The sequence below is a fragment of the Oryx dammah genome, unplaced genomic scaffold (genome assembly GCF_014754425.2).
Source record: "Oryx dammah isolate SB20612 unplaced genomic scaffold, SCBI_Odam_1.1 HiC_scaffold_29, whole genome shotgun sequence".
In the NCBI taxonomy this organism is placed as follows: domain Eukaryota; kingdom Metazoa; phylum Chordata; class Mammalia; order Artiodactyla; family Bovidae; genus Oryx; species Oryx dammah.
Window position 1 is genome coordinate 24,381,918 of NW_024070213.1, and position 24,904 is coordinate 24,406,821.

Here is a 24,904-nt window from a genome sequence, read left to right on the forward strand (position 1 = left end):
ACAAAGTCAGACCTCTTACTGTCAATCTTATCATTTTAAGCAGCCCGTATACTGGGATCCATTCATTGTATTTGGATATTTCCAAACATATTTTGGGCTTCCCTGGTGGCTCAGATGGTAAAGAATCTGCCTGGAATGCGACAGATACAGATTCCATCTCTGGGTGGGGAAGATCCCCTGAAGAAGGAAACAGCACCCCAGTCCAGTATTCTTGCCTGGAGAATTCCATGGACAGAGGAGCCTGGTGGCTACAGTCCATGGAATCACAATGGGTCGGACACAACTGAACCACTAACATTTTCACTTTCACTTTCAAAATATTTTGCGGTAAAAGAAAGATCTATCCTACTAAGTATGCTAAATGGAAAGAGTTTAATATATATGGAGACCACAAGGAAGAAAACAAATCCCTTTCCTCATTAGTTCTGTTGAAGCTGTTCTATCAGAAAATATTTGTTGAGTTTATGAAAAGATCCTTTTGAGTCCCCCTGTTAGTTCTGTTCCTGTTACACAGATTTGCAGGCAGTTTCATTTTTCTTGATGTTAGGAAAGCCTTTTGATTTACGGTTTTGTGGGTTCCCTATTCCTTTGACCACTGATGCATTTCTTATCAGAGCTCATCCTCAAGTACTTTCTGTTTGGAAGTTCTTAGCATATAAATGGTATTAAAGCTATAGACTGGACGTAGTCCAGGAATGAAGTGTAAATTAGAAAAGAGGGCCCTGGATTAAGCACCAAAACAATCTAAGATTTTTAGAGAGACGATGAAAGATAATGGCAAAAACAAAGCTGACAAGAGGCATCCAGTAAAGTGGAAGAAAAATTAGGAGAGTGTGGTGGCCTAGAAGCAAGGGAAAGAGCATATATCAAAATATATTTTTAAAATTTCTACACATCAATAAGAAACAAATAAACAACTCAATAAGGGGGGGGGAAAGAGATGATAACAGTCCTGCATTAGAGATTAGTTAGGAACAATACTGCAACAACAGCATAGTGTCATAGGAAGCATGCAATAAATGTTAGCTGTCAATAGTAATAGTGAGGGGGGGTTGGTAACAGAAGTAGAAATGGGAGTAGGGGTATTTATGAGGGTATTGTTGCAGGAGCATCCTTTGTGATGGATACAGGCAAATGTTTAGGAGGAATGATTCTACTTCAGCCAGCTTGTCATCAGAGCAGAAATTCTTAATGTTTTTTGTACATGGTTCTCTCTAGTAGTCTGATGAAGCCTGTAGATCTCTTCCAAGAATAGTGCTTTCCTACTAAATGCATAGAATAAGACACATAGGATTAAAAAGGAAAATAATTATATGAAAATGTGGTAATCAAAGTGTTCAGAAAACAGATGAGTTGTATGCTTCTTTATTAACACAGTTGATAACAATATTTAGTAGGAAATCTAAGAACTCTCAAATTTCATCAGAGTAATGATGATGAACAATATTTTAATACCTGCAGCAGGTTTATTATAGAAGAAGTCTTCAGTTTCTATTAGCAAATCTCACAAGTGCTGATGGTGGCATTGGGGCTTGTTGTATACTTTAATACTTGAAGCAATTACTAAATTTCAGTTATAAATTGTGAAAATAAAGATTTTTTTTCCCACATTTATTCATAGAGCTATAAATTCTATCCTTGGACCCTAGATTAAGAACCCTTGAGTTAGAGAATAAAAGAAATCCCATATATAGGAAATTGATATAGGAAAATTAATTGATGATATCCAATTTATAATATATACCACATGAAATAATAATATGTTAGTGTGCTTTTCAAGGAAGAAAGCTGTTCTTAGAACACTAATGAGGACAGACAGATAACTGAAGTAATGACATGGTGCCAATAATGTCAGAATCTCTGCAATATTTTCTGTTGATGCATAAGCCAATCCATTTCAGTATGTATCAGTCTTTTATCTCAAGTGATGAATAATATGGGCTTAACAACATAAGAGAAAAATTTTGGAGGGAGAAAACAATTCAGTTTGATCCACCATCTATTAAAGAGGAAATCAAAATGCTGTAAAAAACAAGGAATAGTTGCTGAAAATGGAAAACCTTTAGTCTATGTAAGAGCATTTCTATACCCTACTAGTGAAGGTTTTGTAAAAAAAAAAAAAATAATAATAATGAAAGTATTCTACCCACTATAGTTCATTCAACAGTTAATGTTACGATCATGAGTACACTTTGGTAAGGACTGTGAACCAAATCTTTTCGGCTTCAAATAACTTGACTTGGGTGTGTGCACCCCTGTGAAAAATTTTGTGTTTCTACTTTGCATCATATCCAAATGCGGAATGCAAGCAACTTATATTGACTGTTTAAATTGTTAATGCTCTGATGATTAGTTATTAAAGACTCTTTTTTGTTGTTGTTCAGGAACCCAGTTGCATCTCACTCTGTGCCCCTGTGGACTCTAGCACACCAGTCTTCCCTGTCCCTCATCATCTCCCAGAGTTTGCCCAAGTTCATGTTTATTGCATCAGTGATGCTGTCCAGCCATCTCATCCTCTGAGATGACATCAAGGCTTTTTACCTTAAGATAACTTTTTACCTTGACATAAAGACTCTTTTATGTCAAAGTAAAATGTGCTCTGTCAAACACTGATCTTGATTTTGCAGTTCTTTTCCAACAGGGAGTGTGGAGCAGGAACTTTTGTCAATTTTGCATCCTTGGAGCGGGATGGGAAACTCCCGTACAACTGGTGAGTACTGTTTTGGAACAAGTCTCTAGGTAGCTTGACTATGCTGTGTGTGCTCAGAACTTGACTGTGCTGTATTTGGAAATAGATGGTTTTGCCTGGTTATCCTTACATAATTTCAGTGAGGATTAACTTGAAGATGACTTCTTTACAGAGTACATTAGTTTATATAAGTTTAATTTAACTAAGAAGGAGAAAAAATGAAGTGGTCAGCTCTGTACTGATACATTACACAAAGGAATGAAATGAAGCAGTTGTGTGAGTTGCCCGCAGGTGGGCTGATGAAGGGTTAATGCAGGAGGGTCATGGAGGAAGTGTGGCTGAAGATGGAAGAGGATAGTCCAGGGAAGTAGACAAGAAACAGAACGGCATCTCTGTTTAAAACTCAAGCTTCAGTGCCTGAGCCGCTACTTCTGTTGAAAAATCAAGAAGTATACAGTTCAGGGCTCTCAACTCTTATGCTTACAGGAAGATAAATACCAAAGATACCCTGAGAAAGGTAGCCTCATTATTTCTATATGCTTGAGTATTAAGGACTTGGAGGGAGGAGGTATTCTGAGAACTAAGAAAGCATTGTCATGAAGTTAAATCAGTTGACATTATACCTAACAGTAATCCATATGAATTAATGATCCTATGCACAGCAATGAATACACAACAAAACTGCCAATTAAGTAACATTTAATATGAAGCCACTGCTTACATGTTCTAGTTTCTTTCACAAGCAACTCCATGCAAAATACCTTTAAAGATATACATTCATATTAATCCTCGGTGATTTTTTTTCCTATTTTCCTAACCCCCTAAAAATGTTTAATCTGAAAGAAGTAGATATGTGATACTAGAAATTTTACTCTCAGAACTAATGAGGGGGGTGCTTATTTAAACTGTAAATGTTAAATGGGCAACTAGTTGAGACCACTTTAGCTGAAAATCTAGGTGATATCAGATTATTTTTAATAAGACAATATGCTGCACTATTTTAAAATTTCACCCTGAATGGAATTTTGCTATTCAAATATGATTCATCCAACTGTCAAAAGTAACCCATAAACTCTTGATAGTAAAAAATTAGAAAACATTTCTAGATTTGCTCAAATATTATTAGCACTCTCTCCAAGATTAAGAGACTGACTCACTGATATTCATTTCTTGCCTATGCTCAGTCACTCAGTTGTGTCAGACTCTGCAACCCCTGAACTGTAGCCCGCCAGGCTTCTCTGTCCATGGAATTTTCCAGGCAAGAGTACTGGAGTGGGTTGCCAGTTCCTACTCTAGGGGATTTCCCCAACCCAGGGATCAAACCTGCATCTCCTGGTTAGCAGGTAGATTCTTTACCACTAGCACCACCTGGGCAATCCCATTGCTTGCCTATCTCACCCTTAAAAAAGACTCATTCACAGAGTAGTGATGAGGGACCCATCTAGAAACTGATAACATTGTACTTGTGACTCAGATCAATATATTTACTAACTACATAACTGGTCACAATTTACAAACTTTTTGAGAGATCAGTTATGGGAGAACTAAAACAAAAGAGAATTCATTTCAGGGCATTCCTATAAAAGTTAAGAGAAATTCTTCTGCAGCTCTGGGAAAAAGACAGTGTTGCCAATGCTAACATTTTCTGGCTAACTGAGAATACATATCTCAGTGGAGATGTGTAATAACTAAAGTAACAAACTGACAAAGTCATTTTCCCTAATTCTCAGAATAATTATAAATACAACCAAAGGATATTTTAAGATCTACATTAATAAGTGTTTTATTTTACTAGGTTTTAAATATCTGAAATTTGATTCAAATCAGGCATTTTAAAATCAACAGTCTGCATTAGAATTAACGTGAAGCTAAGTAATTTTGCTCCTACTCCATGGAGTATAAGTAAGATTGGAAATTAGGCAGTCAGTGAGCTACATAGTAATATGTTGGATGAATCGTATGTGGATGTCATGCCATGCCCTTGTTTTAAGGATTATTTTGAGGAATGGTGTATTATAATCATTTATATTTTAAATAATATAGAAAGCCATACCTAGCAGTGCATCTTTATAAGAATGTGTTCTGAAAGCTTGTTTACCAGAATCAGTATACTCAAACTAACCATTTGTATTCCTTACACAAGCTGCTGTTAGCTATCAAAAGATGTTATAGATTTCTTAAAATAGCCTTAAGCATTGCAAGGGTAATATCCAAGAATAAGACTGGAGGTAACTAATGAGGCATTTCAGAGCCTCATTTAAATGAATGCAAAATGTAATCACCTAATAGCAGGCTAATTGACACAAACCAAGTTGAAAGAAATATATCTGATTACAATAAGGCTGCATGTGAATAAAACTGATTTGGGCAATATTATAGCATTTAAGCCCTCATGTTTAAATTTCAGAGAATGGAATAATATTTAACCGTAATTAAGGTGCTTGTCATTTTAATTGATCCCAGTCAGTAATTTACTGATCTCTGTTCACAGTTTGTATTACTAACTCTTGCCACTTTTTCATCTTTACATCTGTTATCTATCAACGCTCACAGGCGTAGGAGTATATTTGCTTTCTTAACCCTGCTACCCTCATGTCTTTGGACTGATTATCTTTTGGCATTTTATATTAATCCTTGGTAAGTGACTTTTTTACTGTTTACCTAACACAAAATCTTTAAAAGTTAGCTTTCAAGAAGTAAACCAAAGAGAAAACCCTTTTTAATGATTTTATGTGTTTAGCAGCATGTGAAATTATTAATCATGTATTGAAATGGAATAAAGCAGCTAATGGTACCCAGATGCTAACTATAATGTTTTCCCAATTAAACTTTCTTCTTGTGATGTTCTTGGCAAGCTTTTCTTCCATCTATTGTTAAGTTATTCATTTCATCGTTGAGCTAGTCCATGGCCTCTCATCTTTAAAAATGATGTGTTCCATTTTTTTCACAATTTCCATTGGTTAGCTCAATATTTCCAAGAAGGAAAAAAAAAAGAAACCCAGAGCACTGTACTCTGTTTGAGGGGGACTGTATGTTTTTATAATGATGCTCACTCAGTGAATATTGAGCCACTGACTATGTGTGAGCCTCTTTGTATAATCCTTTAATTGTCCCCACACCTCTGCAAAGATTGTTATCAGCATCATTTTACAGTGGTAGAAACAGAGGCAAAAGGAGATTAGCTATCTTGACATCACATGACTATATAGAAAATTCAGATTCCAAACCCAAGTGTCTGGGAAATCTATCCTTTCCTCTCTAAAAAGCCTCATTTAAATTATTTTCTTGACTTTTAAATCATTTTAATAATCAAATCTCAAAGAGTATCTTTTAGTTTTTATAAAGTATAATGATCATGATCTTGAATTTTGAGATTAATGTATCCGGAAGAACTATTTCTTTTTCTGAACCATAAGTCAGCATAAGGCACCAGTTTCTCAGAGGAAAAAAAAAAATCATTGTCCTCAAGTATTAGTCTATGGTGTTTAAGTACTAAATTATGTACGAATGGATACAGAAACCTGGACAAATTGAGAAGGACTCAGATAAAAACAATAAAAAAAAAACAGTTCATGGACTGGAGAAAGTCTCATAGTTGGGGAGGGGACAGAATTCAATATTTAAAACATTCTGGAGAGTTAGCCAATCAAATAGAATTGATCAAATGTTCGGCTTCTCTGAAGACAGAAGAAATACAGTGGGCAAAGTTAGAAATTTGATTTGCAATGGGAAAAGTATAAGAAACAATGTCCTCACAATGGAAACTGTTAATACCAGAATTTCTATTTTGTTTTATTTTTAAAAAAAAAAGGACTAGTTGAAAACCTCTGAAACATGGTAGACATGCTGTGTAAGTAATAAAGTAAGAGGAATGTGCTGGATGAGAAAGACCCCTTCACTGTTATTCCTAGTTTATTCTTAATAACAGTCTCCTGTATAGGACTTCACCAATCAATATTCTAAATATTTGACGTCAGATGGTGTTCCTGTATGAGTGAAAAGTGAAAAGGTAGTAAAAGTGTTAATCCCTCAGTTATGTCCAAGTCTTTGAGATCCCATGTACTATAACCTGCCAGGCTCCTCTGTCCATGGAATTCTCTAGGCAAGAATACTGGAGTAGGTAGCCATTCTCTTCTCCAGGGGATTTTTCCAACCCAGGGATCAAACCCAGGTCTCCTGCTTTGCAGGAGGATTCTTTACTTTCTGAGCCACCAGGGAAGCCCAAGAAGACTAGAGTGAGTAGCGTATCCCCTCTCCAGGGGATCTTCTCAATCCAGGAATCGAACTGGGGTCACCTGTGTGGCAGGCGAATTCTTTAGCAGCTGAGCTACCAGGAAAGCCCTCCCACTGATGAACACAGGTTCAAATTTCAGCAACCCCTTCAAGGTCTGTTCATTCAGTAATTTTTAAAAGAATGGTCCTGAGGCTATAAATGGTTATCTCCAGATGAGACAAGAAAGCAAAAGATGGAGCCCCAGGCTTTCTGCATTTTCCATCAACTGCACACATACGGCGATGGCACCCCACTCCAGTACTCTCGCCTGGGAAATCCCATGGACGGAGGAGCCTGGTGGGCTGCAGTCCGTGGGGTCGCAAAGAGTCGGACACAACTGAGCGACTTCCCTTTCACTTTTCACTTTCATACATTGGAGAAGGAAATGGCAACCCACTCCAGGATTCTTGCCTGGAGAGTCCCAGGGACAGGGAAGCCTGGTGGGCTGCCGTCTATGGTGTCGCACAGAGTCGGACACGACTGAAGTGACTAGCAGCAGCACACATAACAAGCAATGAAAATGTACTGAACCCAAACTGTGTTTCCAGCCCTAGACTTGTGCTATGCAAGATACAAAAGAGGTAAAATGTATGGTCCCTGCTCCTTCAACTACAGTTCAGTACTCTCACAAAGCTACCTAAATTCCCTACTCTTTGCTACTTTTCTCTTTATCTCATAAATTGTGGATATTTTCCCCTGCTTTCATTTGCTAGGTAGTCTTTTAAAATCCTCCTTCAGATATGTCTGTCTTCATATTTCACTTCTCTATTAACAATCTCTCCTTCAGATATGTCTGTCTTCATATTTCACCTCTCTATTAACAATCTCCCCAAATAACAGAGCCATCCCCTTCATTCTTAACACTGCCTGGCTTCATGTCTAACCTGTCAACTTCTTGGATAGATACGTTCCTAAAGATTGTCTAAAATCCTCCTGATGCTTCTCATGGTTTGTGTGGAAATCCAGAGACTCTTTCTCCCTCATATTGATCTCAGGTGGCCTCAGCTGGCAGTGGCTTGGAGTGGGCTGGGTCACAGTGGCGAAAACACCAGATCCTAGCCACCAGACCAGTGGTCAATGACAAGACCCCTGGCCCTTCAGCTTTGCAGAAAATAATCTCACAAAGAGGGAAAGTAATGAAACAAGTAGAGTATTTATTAAGAGGGAAAATGTACAGTACATGTGGATGGACACACAGGCAGACTCAGGGAGAGAGAGAGTCGCTAAGTCACACCCTCATGGCGGTTTGAATTGCTTTTATTGGGCATTTCTTCTGGGTTTCCTTCAGCCAATCATTTTGCTTTGCTTGGTTCACAGTTCATATTTGATATATCTCAGGATCCTCCCATGTTGTAGGAGGATCCTCCCACACATCTTTACCTCAAAGGCATCTGGGCAGAGCATCCCTTGACATTATTTCCCCTTTGACCTCCAAGGAACCTTTCTCTGCAGGTGTAGTCAGGGAGGTCTCCTGACTCCAGGAACAAGAAATACGTGGTCTGAGCAAGGCCTAGCCTCTTCCTTTGATTGTCCTGCTATTCTTTTCTGGCCAACAGAGAATGAATCTCCAACTGGTTTACCCTGCCAGGCCCATCTGTCTCCTGCCTAAATAGGGTTGCTCAAATCTTTTCCCAAGTAGTGGCAGAATCACCGTGGAGCCTATGTGTCCATTGGCATAATCTTAAAATTGCATTCTGCCAGGATTTCTGACTTTAGTGATCTCAGATTGTATTTCCTATTCAAAGAAAACCATCTCATTTGGACCAGCTCTCTCCAGATTCAGTGTTATTACTCTCTTTTCTTTACTATCATAGTCACCTCATGCTCAACTCACATACTCATCTGCCTGTTCTAAATCCTTAATAGTCAGTATTTTAAGCATGTTGCAATATTACTGCTCAGCTTTACTCCTGTTTGTTGCATGTTCTATTCAGAGAATGACATAACTCTAAAGACCTATTTAAGATGTGAGGATGATTTGTGTTTGTATCATGAAAAAGTACATACTGCTTAGGAAATTTAGAGGTTTTTGAGTTTATTGTTTTCAGGTTTGCTTTGTGTTTGTTTTTAACCCTCATAGACCCCATGTCTCTGCCATTGCCTGATATTCCTCTTGGAATGAATTCCATTCTGGTGGGCTTTCCAAGACAGTCATAATCATGAAGAACTTATAAAGAATGCATCTTTTTTTAAAAAAATGTATTTCTTTTTAATTGGAAGATAATTGCTTTACAGTATTGTGTTGGTTTCTGCCATACATCAACATGAATCACCACAGGTATACATATGTCCCCTCCCTCTTGAACCTCCCTTCTACCTCCTAGTGCATCTTAACTTCTTGAAGTCATTAGGGTTTTGAACCATATCTAATGCAAGTGAAAGAGAAAAAGTAAAAGAAGTACATAATCCTATATGTGTATATACTATATGTCAGATGGGTGTTATTAATCAGTTATTCAGAAAATCTTTTGCAATGACAAGATGATGACCTCAACATCACCCAAAATGCTCACTGTGGCGTGCACACACTCATGAGCTCTGTCCATAAAGTGATGAAGGAAAAACTGCTAGCAAAGCCTGAACTTACATGTTTAAAAGCTAATTTCCCCATGATTTGAGTCATAGGATCAGTACAGCCATTGAACATGTGGGAAAATTCTCTCAGTCTTGCTGTGAAGTCCCACAATTCAGTACTGACATGTCCCATAGCTTTACATAACAAGAACCCTTGGGAATCTTCAGCAATTTAGTAAAATCTAATCAGAACAATGAAAGTCGTACACAAACTATAAAGACTATACTTAAGACAAGAGCATACAAAACATGTGGTAGAATTTCACATTGTATTTTAGGTTCATTCAATCAGTGACTGCGACAGAAAGAAAAAAATAGTGCCTCTCTTCCATGAATCAGGTTTCAAGACCCCTGTGGAACAGTAGCGGCTTAATATTTCAGCACTATATTTATTCAGTGTTACCCTACCACAGACATTTTTTTCCTCCTGGTTTCCCTTAAAGTCTGTTTGGAACAGAAAGGTTTTGTGTTTTTCTTTTTTTAATTTCACTCTGAATTACAAAATATGTTGGCAACCTCCAGAGTTACCAGAATTGTTTCTTATTATGCTAAAATTCTGCTTTTATCAGGCACTAAAGTAATGGGCTCCTCCTACAGGAAGTAAATGTATGATTCCTAAGGTTAAGTAAGTTATCATTATAGTTCAGTTCAGTTCAGTTGTTCAGTCGTGTCTGACTCTGTGACCCCATGGACTGCAGCATGCCAGGCCTCCCTGTCCATCACCAACTCTCGGAGTTCACCCACACTCATGTCCATTGAGTCGGTGATGCCATCCAACCATCTCATCCTCTGTCATCCCCTTCTCCTCCTGCCTTCAATCTTTCCCAGCATCAAGGTCTTTTCCATTCAGTCAGTTCTTCGCATCAAGTGGCCAAAGTATTGGAGCTTCAGCTTCAGCATCAGTCCTTCCAATGAATATTCAGGACTGATCTTCTTTAGAATGGACTGGTTGGATCTCCTTGCAGTCCAAGAGACTCTCAAGAGTCTTCTCCAACACCACAGTTCAAAAGCATCAATTCTTCGGCACTCAGCTTTCTTTATAGTCCAGCTCTCACATCCATACATGACTACTGGAAAAACCACAGCCTTGACTAGATGGGCCTTTGTTGGCAAAGTAATATCTCTGAGATCATGCATGAGACAGGGTAAACTCAGAGGGATGGAATGGGGAGAGTGGTGGGAGGGGAGTTCAGGATGGGGGACACATGTAAACTCATGGCTGATTCATGTCAATGTATGGCAAAAACCACTCAATATTGTAAAGTAATTAGCCTCCAATTAAAATAAATAATTTTTTTAAAAAAGAAATTCACACAGATTAAGAAAAAGATAATATCTCCGCTTTTTAATGTGCTATCTAGGTTGGTCATAACTTTTCTTCATTACTAGAGCAGAGTAAAAGAATTATTCAATAGCACAGGAAGCTCAGCTTGATGCTCTGTAATGACCTAGAGGGGTGGGGGAGAGGTAAGAGGAAGGAGATAGATGTACACACACCTTTGATACACTTCATTGTATGGCAGAAACTAACTCAACATTGGAAAGCAATTACTCCAATTTAAGAAAATTATTCAAGAAATGATTTCTTTAGGTTCCCAAACACCTATGTGGTACAGCTCTGTCCAATATGATGGTGTTTTTTTGTTTGGGTGGGGGGGGGTTTCCTGTGGGAGGAGATGATGGAGAGGTGAAGTAAAAACCTGAATGTTTATTCCTTCTAATTCCCAAATATGGAAGATAAAAAGAAGCTGAGGGAGAAAAGAAATGACAAGAACTATTGAATGGATTATCTCCACTAAGAATTGGGAAGAAATAAAAACTCTCTGAAACTGGAAAAGGAAAAACAGAAACACCACTTTCGTTTAGGAATATGTCCTTCCTCTGTTACTTGCTCTTCACCCACAAGTGCCAGTGGGATCCTTCATGAGACCAAGTCTAATATCCAATTCTTAATTGCATCATTAAGTAAAATTGTGAGGCTGATATAATAAAGATGTTTTGTTTCAATTCAATTAAATAAGCATTTATTGGCCACCCACTAGTGTTCCATGAACTGTACTCAGCTCTGAGGGCAAAGGACAATCTAGCAAGGAGTGCATGTACAACTCATGGTCAGGCCACATGAGAAATACTCCATGAATCAAGTGCTATGAAATTCCAGAGGAAGTAGTATTTCCTTTGCTAAAGACTTTCCAGAAATGAGGGCACCTAAATATTCATAATTTTAAATATCAATAAATATTTTGTCACATAAGCGTACTCAGATCACAACTGGCTATTTACTACCTGTTGTTTGTGCTCTGAAGGTCTGGGTGCTCCCATCAATATTTCAAGGCCTTTGAAAACTACTTATAAAAGTTGTAACACTCAGTCATGTATCAATATCATTTATTTAAGACAATCTAAATAGAATAATGAAGGCTTTCAGCAGATACTATCCTAGCTTTAGGTAATTTAGGTCAGTTATCTTACATGTTGGTAGAAAATAATTACCCTTTAAAATACTCTTAAAATGTAATTAGCTGGAGCATAATTAGTATTATATGTGTTTGAGTTTGCAGACTAGTAATGAATCAGAAACAAGCAATAGGTGCAATTCTTCAGATAGCTTAAAACTTTGTTCAAAACTGAGTAAGAACAATGCTATAGTAGAATTTATGACACATGGCAACACTGATAGTACAAATTCACATTCCTGTTGAAAATGTCTGAAAAATGTTATTTTTAGTCTTTAAGTGAAAAACCAGTATGTCCATTCTCTGTCCATCAGCTGTCACCTTTATTTCCCAATTTTTTTCCTTCTTCCTTGTAGAACCTGGAGTGTTCACCCAGTAGATATTTCTACATATTTACAAAACACTTCAGCAACTTAATACCTAGGAGCAAGAAATTATATTTCTAGAACTCAGCTTTTTTGCAAATCTGAAATATAAAATATAGGTTGCTTCTGAAATCTAATGGAATTTTTATAATGAATCTGAAATTTTTATCATTATCTTTTCATTTAAGGGAAAGTAATCAAACAAATTAGGCATTTTTAATAAAAATTTAATATAATAGAGGTGCCTGATATACAATAAATATTTAAAGCTCCCTAAGCTTAATCATATGTTAATCAATTCTTTAGCCCAGATAAATTTGCTTCTCTTTTTTTAATTGTCAGGAGTAAGAATGGCTTAAAGAAGAGGAAACTGACTAAGTAAGTTTTTCTTACTATTTCATTTAAAAATATTCTTCATAATGATCTTCACTTTCCAAACTGAAAAGATTGTGTATCTTCAGCAGAAGGAAGCTTAAGAAAGAGGCAAATGCATATTATGTGTTGGTGTGTTTATACATATGGATGTCAGTGACCACCAAGAAAGTGTACCAACAGAAAACACTTCAAGAATAAGGAAAGTTCTCACTGCATGAAATCTGAGGAAGAATGGGTTGTTAGGAATTATAAAAGTCTTACAGAAGGATGTCTACTCTTCTACATCTGTAAAAAACATATAATGTTTAGCTACATCAAAGTAGTACAAAACCCTTTGCCATTTTGTAGCTTCAAATGTCATGCTTATTGCAGGGAAAAGGCTTTTATTCTATTTGATGTTATAACAAATACTTTGATAAATGCTGTCTCAGGAAATCTTTGTAATAAATTGAAAAGGATAATTGCTTTAGCTTGCCTGTGGTTTCACTTATCTACTGAATGTTTAAGTCATAAGAATTATAATTCTGAGGGATGAAAATGGACTATCAGTTGATTTCAAAAGCCTAATTAGATTATCACCTCTAGGCCTTTAGTTAAAAACTCTACACATAAAGAGTTGATAATTTCTATAAATAAACTTTATTCTTGATACTTGCCTGGGACAGAGTATTGGTGGATTCATTAAGGAGCCAATTAAGCCAGTTTCCGTCAGTTCTATGGTATCTGTGTAATGGAGTACATAACACAAAAGAAAAGTTAATCCAAAATATTTCTATTAAGCTTTGAGTGACATATAATGTTTTGGCACATGTAGATGACAGAATATTTTTTCCTGAAAATATTTCAAATTAATACTCATTCCATTGGCGTCTATCAAGTGAGATAGGAGAGGCAGGATCAGCCAAAGCAGAGGAGAGGAACTGTCAGCTTGGAAGGAATGATTTGACAGAAACACTTTGTTGCCCAAAATTTTTAGTTGGGTTGTTAAGTGAGGTCCAGAGGCATAGATAAGAGCAGTTAGAGGTTGGAGTCTCAGGACCGAGAGGGGACCTAAGATGGAGGCAGAGAGGAGAAGCAGGAGGTGGGCTCAAGTTTGGAGTGGGGTATAGATGTGGTGGAACCTGCCCATAAGCCAAAACCCCATGTCAAGCTGACTTCCTCCTTCCCTCTTCTCATTTGCCCTCTAGTCCTCTCTTCTTCTTTGAGGTCATTTTTGAGGGACTCCCTCCATCTTTCCATTTACTTTCTCTTTATCTTTTCTCTTTCAGTCCAAATGCCCCACCATTACCACCTTCCCTCTCTCCACTTACCTTCGTTCCTCTCCTTTCTCACCTCCTCTTTCCCTCTTTGGTCTAAATCCTCCCCACCCTGATTGATTTCCGCTCCTTACCAGCTTTCTCTCTCTTCTCCTCCGCTCCCTGATGCCCGTCCTTCTACTTCCTGGTCCTTCCTCTGACTTTCTTTTTCCTCCCTTTCTTGCTTTTGCTTTTTCTAATCCCGTTTTCCTCCTAGTGGGATGAGAATTAGAATCATTAAGCCCAATTTTAAGGTCATCATATTGCTCAGAGACAGCAGGGAGGGGACCCTCTCCCCCGCCCCCAAGTTAGCTGTTCTTTTAGAAGGATGGCAAGTTTGAATGAGAAAGCTTTTAACCAAGAGTGCTTCTCCTTGGTTATCCTTAGCATTCTCTGGCTTACTTCTCTGATGGTTCAAATGGTAAAGCATCTGCCTACAATGTGGGAGACCTGGGTTCAGTCCCTGGGTCGGGAAGATCTCCTGGAGAAGGAAACGGCAACCCACTCCAGTACTCTTGTCTGGAAAATCCCATGGATGGAGGAGCCTGGTAGGCTACAGTCCATGGGGTCACAAAGAGTCGGACATGACTGAACGACTTCACTTTCACTTTCTCTGGCTTAGTAGCCCTGAGATCTTGAATTCCTCACTTAACTGTCTCAGCCTTGGCTCTCTCTGGAGCCCCTTCTGAAAAGTGAAGTGAAAGTGTGTGTTAGTCATTCAGTCGTGTTCTACTCTTTGTGACCCCATGAACTATAGCCCACCAAGCTCCTCTGTCCATGGGATTTTCCGGGCAAGAATAATGGAGTGGGTAGCCATTCCCTCTCCCAGGGGATTTTCCCGACTGAGGGATCGAACCCACATCTCATGCACTACAGACAGATTCTTTAGCATCTGAGCCACCAGGAAAGCCCAAGCATGAGGCTAATGTTGTCCATGTCTAACCTCAACCATCAACCAAGTAAGATAACACGTAAGCATATTTACAATTTATAGTATGTTTTAAGGGCTTCCCTGGTGTGATTTTCACACACACACACACACACACACACACATACTTAAGGGTACCAGTCAGTGTTATTATTATTAAATAAAACCATTACAATTTGTGTTATCTGGAAGGCATAATACCCTTAAAATCTACTAAAATCTTAACATAAATTAATCAGAGGAGCTAATCAACAACTTTGAACAAATATCTATTATATGCTATGTATTTGCTAATAAGAAATAAGACCACAGGTGGATGACATAAGCTGAGTAAGTTGCAGCAAGACTAAGAGAAAGGCTAAGTCTGTGGACCCTGGTAAGGTGGAAAGGCTTGGGTTAGGTGACAGAGTGCTGTGTCTTGCAGAAACTCTGAGAACAGATTGGGACAGATAAGCTCTAGAAGAGATAAGCAGCTAGAGAAAACTACAGGAAATACAAATAAATTCTTATTCCACAAAAAAAAAACAGAGCGAGAACTTCTGTGGCATATGCAGAAATGTAAAGTCGGATGTGTTACTTTATTTTACTTACGAACTGTTTTGAGACTTCTGGAGATGTGCAAGGCTCTGAACACAGCCCTCTCTGAGCGAGGCACTGGGAACTCCCTGGAGATGTGCTTCCAGCTTTCTCTGGGGAGACACAATTCCCTGCCTTTGTCAAACTGTTTAAATTTACAAGTGTCTATGATTTACAAGTGTCAACCTTGCGATGTAAGTGCCCCATGATATTTCATAGATGAGCATGTTAAATCTCAGGGGAGTTAAGTATATAAAGTAAAACTATAATTCAAACAGGTCTTCAGGCTAATCCTCTGTTTTTTCCTATAAACTGGAGTTTTCTAGAAACAACACATATACCTGTGTGTGTATGAATATGTGTGTGTGAAATATGTTGCTGCTAAAGTAAAAGTCAGTGGAAAATCTAGAGACTTTTCCTATCTCAAGGAAGTTAAGTATATAGGGCTCTCTTTTTTAATTACAATATATTAGGGATTGGTAATTTTAACCCTAAAAAATGAGTGCTAACCTGTGAGAAGTAAAACATCTATTTTCTGCAAGGAAATTGTTCATGTTTGAGAAGTAAGGCATTAAACATTGTATGACACCTATCAGCAGGACTTTTAAAATGTACTTTTCTTTGTGTTTGACAAAGCCCGGTTCAACTGGATGACTTTGATGCCTACATCAAGGACATGGCCAAAGACTCTGACTATAAATTTTCTCTTCAGTTTGAGGTGAGTAGATAAAGTATTTCCTGCCCTCTGAGGGAACTGCAAGACGTGTACCTGCATCAATCCTCTGCTCACTGGGCAATGCTGAGTGTGATTCATAAAGGGCAGAATGATCATTGGGCTCAGGGTTGTCTAGGGTACTGGTTCAGAGCGAAGGGTGTCATCCCTTGGTAGGTCAGTATTTGGGTGGCACAAGCGAAGGAAAGGAGAGAATAGATGTAGGCACTGGGGTGAACAAACATGGTAACAGGAAACGTTTTCCATGGTAACACTGAAAACCAGGGGATGGAAAGTGAGGGGGAGGCAAACTGAGGATTGAGAGTCAGAGCAATTTCTCTTTCAGGGGATTTTTACTGTGTTTCTCATGTCATTTAGGCCACAGTAAGTGTGGATGGTGGATGAATTGGATTGGAGCCCCTTGTCTCCTGAGCATAAAAGAGCCTGGTGTTTCTTATAACCTTAGGAGTTTTGGCAGTCTATTGGATATGCAAGGTTTTGTTTGCTTTTCTTGGAGAAACTGGAGAGAGTTACACATGCTTTGTGTAAAAGAAGAACAAAATTAGCAACATCTACTTTTTCTGAAGCACACTTTTTTCTTTGAATCCAAGAATGTGTGTCAGAGTAGATGGAAATGAGTCTAGGATCGCTGTAGTGTGAGGGATACAGCTGGTCCCCAGGTTTTCCTCTCACATATTTCACAGCTCAGAACACAGTCTGGAGCCTTCTACAGCAAGGCTCAGGTGACTCGTGATTCACGGAGACCAAAAAGACAGGAAAGATAAAGTGATTTCCAAATTGTGTCATTTTTTTTAAAGCCTTTTAGGCTTTTTTTCCGGTGAGACACTAGGCTGGCGAATAAAGCTGCCTTCTCCTCATTATCCATATTCATTTCTTCTTTCCCTGCATCAGTCAAGAATAGCTTGGTTCTGCAAGAAGCAGCGGGAGTTCTGGTGTGGATATTCATCCCAACAGGGGATTTAAGGATGAGAAGTGTCTCATACATTATCAAATACAAAGCCCCCAACGATCACCTGTGTCTTGAGAAATGTCACAGAAAGCCTGACCGAGTTATCCATTGTATACAGGTGGCATAAGAAATTATAAATGCCACACCAGATGCTCAAAGAACAGAAACCCAATTTGAAATGGAGATCTATGGGAGGATTGGGGGCTTCCGTAGTGACTTAGTGGTAAAGAATCCACTTGCCAATGGAGGAGACTCAGGTTCAATTCCTGAGTTAGGAAGATCCCCTGGAGAAGGAAATGGCAACTCACTCCCAGTATTCTTACCTGGGAAATCCCATGGACAGAGGAGCCTGGCAGGCTACCGTCCATGGGGCCACAAAAGAGTCAGACACAACTTAGCAGCTAAACAACAACAAAATGGGAAGATGGTATTTCAGAAAAGCATACCAATGAAAGAAGGAGGCTTTTTATAAGAAAACATAAGGCTAAACTCAGAAGAAAATAAATATCTAAATAATTCTCATCATGGTGATGAAATTGATTGGGTTAGCCAAAAAGTTCATTTGGATTTTTCCATGTCAGCTTATGGACAAATCCAAATGAACTTTTTGGTCAATACAATATGGTATAGGTACACTTTCAACTTTGTTGAAGCCTCAGTCATTTAATTCCTACTAGGTGACTTGATCTCACTGGTGCAACCAGGGTCATTGCCTTTGCTGGCAGGCAAACTTCAGTACTTTGCTGAAGTACTCTCAGTTCATGCCGTCAAACCCCAGTGTAACTATTACTGTGCTTCTGAATTGCATCACTAGTTTTTTAAAAAAAAATTCAGAGAATCATTTTCCAGTAAAAAGAAAACATATTTTTTTCAGACAGAAAAAAAATTCTGTGAATGACAGAAACACAGTTCAAACTGGTTAAGACCAAACATAATGGGAACTTGTTCAAATGAAAGCTAAGATCTCTCATATAATCAAAGGGAGGATTGAGTGGCTACACCAGGAGGGGAGCAGGGAAGCAGCTGAGACTCAGGAATGGCTAAAATCAGGGGCCAGAGAACCCCTCTTTAGAGAAATAGAATTTCTCATTTCTACTTCTCTCTCTGCCTTGGCCTCACTTCCTCTGGCCCAATCCAACCTCTTTCTCATCGTGGATTATGGAACCACCAACAGCCTCAGAGTGTTGCTGAAAGTGGGATCACTCAAAAATCATTAAAGAGGCCAGATGGTTGAGGAAAGGCAAGTTTGCTTTATTTTGGATGCCTGTCCAAAGGCCAACTCTCCCCAATGACGACCAGTGGGCAAGAGCTTTTATAGGCAGAAGGAGGGAGCTCTATGCAGAAACAGGAGTCAGCTCTGACAGTCATCTTGAAACTGGTCATCAGTGGTCTGACTAGCATCATCTTGGTTGTTTTAGGTACAGTTAATCTTCAGTTCCAGGGCCTATTCGTTTCTGTTTCTTTGAGACCAATTCTCAAAATTGTGGCAGCTTAAAATTCTGAGAAATATGGGAATACCAGACCACCTAACCTGCCTCTTGAGAAATTTGTATGCAGGTCAGGAAGCAAGAGTTAGAACTGGACATGGAATAACAGACTGGTTCCAAATGGCAAAAGGAGTACGTCAAGGCTGTATGTTGTCACCCTGCTTATTTAATTTATGTGCAGTATACATCATGAGAAATGCTGGACTGGAAGAAACACAAGCTGGAATCAAGATTGCCGGGAGAAATCTCAATAACCTCAGATATGCAGATGACACCACCCTTATGGCAGAAAGGGAAGAGGAACTAAAAAGCCTCTTGATGAAAGTGAAAGAGGATAGTGAAAAAGTTGGCTTAAAGCTCAACATTCAGAAAACGAAGATCATGGGATCCAGTCCCATGACTTCATGGGAAATAGATGGGGAAACAGTGGAAACAGTGTCAGACTTTATTTTGGGGGGCTCCAAAATCACTGCAGATGGTGACTGCAGCCATGAAATTAAAAGACGCTTAGTCCTTGGAAGAAAAGTTATGACCAAACTAGATAGCATATTCAAAAGCAGAGACATTGCTTTGCCAACAAAGGTCCATCTAGTCAAGGCTATGGTTTTTCCAGTAGTCATGTATGGATGTGAGAGTTGAATTGTGAAGAAGGCTGAGTGCCGAAGAATTGATGCTTTTGAACTGTGGTGTTAGAGAAGACTCTTGAGAGTCCCTTGGACTGCAAGGAGATCCAACCAGTCCATTCTGAAGGAGATCAACCCTGGGATTTCTTTGGAAGGAATGATGCTAAAGCTGAAACTCCAGTACTTTGGCCCCCTCATGCGAAGAGTTGACTCATTGGAAGACTCTGATGCTGGGAGGGATTGGGGGCAGGAGGAGAATGGGACAACAGAGGATGAGATGGCTGGATGGCATCACTGACTTGATGGACGTGAGTCTGAGTGAACTCCGGGAGTTGGTGCTAGACAGGGAAGCCTGGCGTGCTGGGATTCATGGGGTCGCAAAGAGTCAAACACGACTGAGTGACTGAACTGAACTGAACTGAACTGATGTCATGGCTACAGTCTAGTCATCATGTAGTTAACTTCTTCCACCTGGTGTGGGTTTCAGTATCTATAAAACAGCTCACAGGACATGGTTCAGAATATTATCTATAGCCCTTGAGAATATTATCTATAGCCCTTCAGTTCCTCCTTGAGAAGGAACCAAAAGTCCTTGACTATATTTAATGACTGTTATTAATTATTATTATTTGGTTTCCTTTGACTGTTTCCTTTCTACACGTTCTCACTTCTCTGATTAAACTTATTCTTTGGCTAAAGTTTTCCACAGACAAACGGCAGGCAGAGGACATAAGGAGAAAGGACCTTAGAGTCCTGCTCCATTTCAAGAGTATCACACCTATGGTTTCCAGGAGGAGTTGTTGGCTTTCTTTCTTTTTTGCTGTTTGAAAAATAGTAGGGAGGATTCTGACTGGCTGGCATGGGTCATGATGTCTGTTCACACTGTGTGTAGCCAGGGAGCAGAATCACAGAAGAACAGGAATTCTTACTGGAACCATGTGGCTAAACCAGAGAGAGAGAGCATTATTCCCAAAATTTCTATGTTTAATTATGTTCAGTTTAAAAAACGGCAACCCAGTCCAATATTTTTGCCTGGAGAATCCCATGGACAGAGGAGCCTGGAAGGCTATAGTCCGTGGGGTCGCAGGAAGCTGGACATGACTGAGTGACTATCACTCAGTTTAAAATCTAAACTGTTGCTCTGCATGCTTGCATCAGTCGTATCTGACTCTTTGTGACCCCAGGGACTGTAACCCACCAGGTTCCTCTGTCCTTGAGATTCTCTAGGCAAGCATCCTAGAGTGGGTAGCTATTCCCTTCTGCAGAGGATCTTCCTGACTCAAAGATTGAGAACCTGGGTCTCCTTAATTGCAGGCAGATTCTGCATTGCTCAGATTACTGTTTGAGCCACCAGAGAAGCCCATACCAACTCCTAGCGACCCCATGGACTGCAGCCTACCAGGCTCCTCCTCCATGGGATTTTCCAGGCACGAGTACTGGAGTGGTATGCCATTGCCTTCTCCGACACACATATGTAATATATGTTAAATTAATTATATTATTATGGAATCATATGTTGTATGATTACTATACTTTTGTATTTTATAGTTATTATAAGTATACTATATATGATGTTATCCTGTATATGATCATATAATAGAAATAGGTGATAGATAGATAAATATAGAGATGAATGGAAGGATATATTTGAAGAAATTAGTTCACACAATTGTGGAAGCTGGCCAGTCTTGAAATCTGTAAGGGGTCTAGGGATAAGATGCTGCTGCTCCCCAAGTCCAAAGGCAATCTAGAAATAGAAATTCTCCTTTGTCAGGGGTCATTGGTCTTTTTTCTGAGACCTTCAACTAAGTGGATAAGATCCACTTGTTTTATAGAGGTTAATCTACTTTCTCAAGTCTACTGATTTAAATGTTAATTGCAACTAAAAAATACCTTCACCCAACATCTAGACTGATGTTTAACCAAGCAGGTTGGTGCTAGATTGCAGCCAAGTTAATGCATAGAATCAGCCATCACACCATGACTTGGAGACATGTTTAATGTTTTTATTTATTATTAATCTTTTTTGCATATCCCATTGTTCTTAAAACATTACTGGTAAAATATGTAATTTATTTGGTGCCAAGTTCTGATATTGTATCTCTGCTCTGGTGAGAAAATACAGATTGCTGTCTAGAAGTCCGTTTTCAATCACAGGCTCAGATTGTAGGTTTTGTACTAACATTTGCTTAAGCAGTGACCCAGTGGTCTGACTCATTTCTTTTTTCATTTGACAACCTCCCAGGAGTTGACATGGAGAAGGCAATGGCAACCAGTCCAGTACTCTTGCCTGGAAAATCCCATGGACCGAGGAGCCTAGTAGGCTGCAGTCCATGGGGTCACGAAGAGTCGATCATGACTGAGCAACTTCACTTTCACTTTCACTTTCATGCATTGGAGAAGGAAATGGCAAGCCACTCCAGTGTTCTTGCCAGGAGAATCCCAGGGACAGCGGAGCCTGGTGGGCTGCCATCTATGGGGTCGCACAGAATCGGACACGACTGAAGCGACTTAGCAGCAGCAGCAGCAGGAGTTGACAACCTTCAGCTCCACCCCACCCCTACATCCTCAGGTTCAGAGTCAGAGGAACCTCATCTGTTTTCAAAGGCTCATTGTGCATCCACGTTTGATTTCAGGGTGCATGTCAAACCTTTCACATGGCAGCCCTCAGATTTTCCAGAACTTGATCATTAATGGAGGCTTAAGAATGGAAAATGTTTTGCTCTAATGGGACCTCAAGAGCATTTGTTGTTGTTGTGTGGTTCAGTCTTTAAGCCACATGTCCAACGCTGCAACTCCATGAACTGCAGCACACCCAGCTCCTCTGTCCTCTGCTGGCTCCTGGAGTTTGCTCAGATTCAGGTCTATTGAGTTCAAGAGCATGTAGAGATGGCTGAATCAATTAGACTAGCTAAAGTCAGTATCTGTATAACTATTTGTTCCATTTATGTGAATACTTATTCACTTTGTATTCATATTCATTCAAAGTGACAAAAGATACTTTGTCAAATGTATTCACTTTGACACTGACCTTGAAAGATCATGCTCATATTGAGAAATTATATCATTTATAAGCATCATGCAAATTGAAACTAATGTCTGGGTTCACATGTATTACCAGCACAACTGTAAGTCATACATAAAGCTACATGTGTGTGTGCTCAGTTGCTAAGTCATGTGCCACTCTTGGTGACCTTGTGGAAATGTAGCCCACCAGGTTCCTCTATCCGTGGGATTTCCCAAGCAAGAATACTGGAGGCAGGTTGCCATTTCCTTCTCTAACCGATCTTCCCGACTCAGGGATGGAACCTGTGTCTCCTGTGTTGGAAGCAGATTCTTTACCACTGAGCCACCTGGGAAGGCCAACATGAAGCTATACTAGTTGCTAATTTGCATTTTCTGAACAAATTGCCTTTTTAACTTTACATATGATTTTGAATATGCTGGAAAGATTGATTATCCTTCTGATGAAAACATACATCTTTTCTTAAGGAGGTTTGAGATCCAGGGGTTAGATTCAATTCCTCATTTCCTGTGTCTCACGTTGAAAACATTTTGAAGATCCAGACTTTAGAGCTCGGAATTGGAGAGCCCATAAGACATGGCACATATTGTTAATTTTGCCATTAATTTCTGTGCTTTATGTTTGATTTGGATGCTAGGGAGAGCCCTTTGCTTAGAAATGTGGCTGTAAAGGTCAAAACAAAACTATACCACTTGCCACATGGTTCACAGGAGATGAGCTTTGATTTCTTATTATTTGTAGCTGTTTTTACTTGTTTCATTCCAGTTCCCTGGAGATCTACCTGCAGCATTGCTGAAGTAAATCAACTCAGATCTTCAACAGTCTTATACCAGGGGTCTCACTTTGTTCCCAGACCTGATTTTTCTCTGCTCTCCCTCCTTGCCTCAGTTTGATCTCAGCTTCCAAGTGCCAGTACTAGTAATTTGTCCAGTGGAGTATTTCCCTTAAATCCCATCCTAGAATCCAGGGCCCTACTAGCTACTGCTAGACTTTCCTCAGGCTGACGTTGTTCTTTCCTGGTCTTCCATCATGTCCAAGTTTCCCATTCTTCCTTCAGAGTACCTGTTAAAGTTTGACTCATATGGTCCAAAAGATATGTTCAAACCCTAATCACTCATTCCTCAGAATGTGACCTTATTTGGAAATAGGGTTATTGCAGATGTAATTAAAATGAATGAGTTCATACCGGAATAGGGTAGGCTCCTAATCCAATATGTCTGGTGTCCTTATGGAAAGACAGAAGACACAGAGACAAAGAAGAAGACCAAGTGGCAAAGGCAGAGGCTGGACTTGGAATCATGCACTTGCAAGTGAGGGAGCCAAGGAAACCTTCAGAAGCTAGGAAGAGGCAAGGAAGGATGCCCCTGTCGGTTCAAGAGGACACGTGTGCCTGCTGGCACCCTGATTTGGGCTTTCTGGCCTTCTTTATTATTAGATGAGAAATTCTTGTTATGTTTAAGCCACCCAGCTTGTGGCACTCTGTTATGACAGCCCTAGGGAACTAATACAGAACCTCACCAGATACCTTGTTCTAAATCCTTTCTTCTCCCTTTGGGTTTACCTGAAAGGTAACCAATCATTGTCCAGCCCCACAGGACCTTTCACTTGCCATAGATGGAACCTCTCATGTCAGCACCACAGGCCCCATCGCTTCTCCTGGCTTGTCTTGTAATCTAGTCATCTAGCTCATCAGACTCTAAGGTCCAACCTTATCCCAAAGCAAACAAGTGCTGCTTAGCTGCTGACATTGTTATAGACTCTAAAGCCAGAATGCAACTTGTGCTCGTCTCAGAAGATGGGGGTCCATGTTACAGACTGAAGGTGCCCCCACTTCTCAAAGTCATATGTTGAAGTCCAAGCCCCAGTGTGATGGTATTCAGAGATGGAGCCTTTGGGAGATAGTTAGGGTTACATAAGATCATGGGGGTGGAGCCCTCATGATGGGATTTATTCCCTTGTATTAAGAAGAAGAGAAACCAGATACCTTGCTCTCTCTTCCTCCCAATGCCCTCCCTGTACACACGAACAAGAGATCATGTGAGCACAGAGCCAAGATGGTGGCCACTTACAGACAAAGGGAAGCCTCACAATGGAACCTACTTTGAAGTGAAAGTGAAAATGTTAGTCACTTACAGTTAGACTTACTGTACATTATATATACATATATATACACACATACATACGCACCTATATATGTGTGTATGTTAGTTGCTCAGTAGTGTCTGACTCTTTGCAACCTCATGGACTGTAACCCATGGGGTTCCTCTGTCTATGGGACTCTCCAGTAAGAATATTGGAGTGAGTAGCCAGTCCCTTCTCCATGGGATCTTCCTGACCTGGGGATCAAACCCAGGACTCCACATTGCGGATAGATTTGAGCCACTTTATCATTTGAGCCACTAGGGAAGGCCTGAAACCTACCTTGCCAGTACTATATTCTTGGACATCTTAGCTTCCAGAACTATGACAAGGGCATTTCTGTTCCAGCTGCTCAGCCTGTGCTATTTTCTTACGGCAACCCAACCTGGCAAATACGGGGCATGTGTTTGTGCTCTG

General features: G+C 39.6%; 1 protein-coding gene across 2 annotated transcripts in view; it reads left to right on the top strand.

Moving 5' to 3' along the window:
• Window positions 1-24,904, top strand: part of PTPRO (protein tyrosine phosphatase receptor type O) — a 277,143-nt gene that overhangs the window by 224,299 nt on the left and 27,940 nt on the right. For both annotated transcript variants that reach the window (XM_040235255.1, XM_040235256.1), the window contains 3 exons: window positions 2,642-2,710; window positions 12,700-12,735; window positions 16,168-16,249. In XM_040235255.1, coding sequence (XP_040091189.1) covers window positions 2,642-2,710; window positions 12,700-12,735; window positions 16,168-16,249 — 187 coding nt within the window. The remainder of the gene's footprint in view (window positions 1-2,641; window positions 2,711-12,699; window positions 12,736-16,167; window positions 16,250-24,904) is intronic.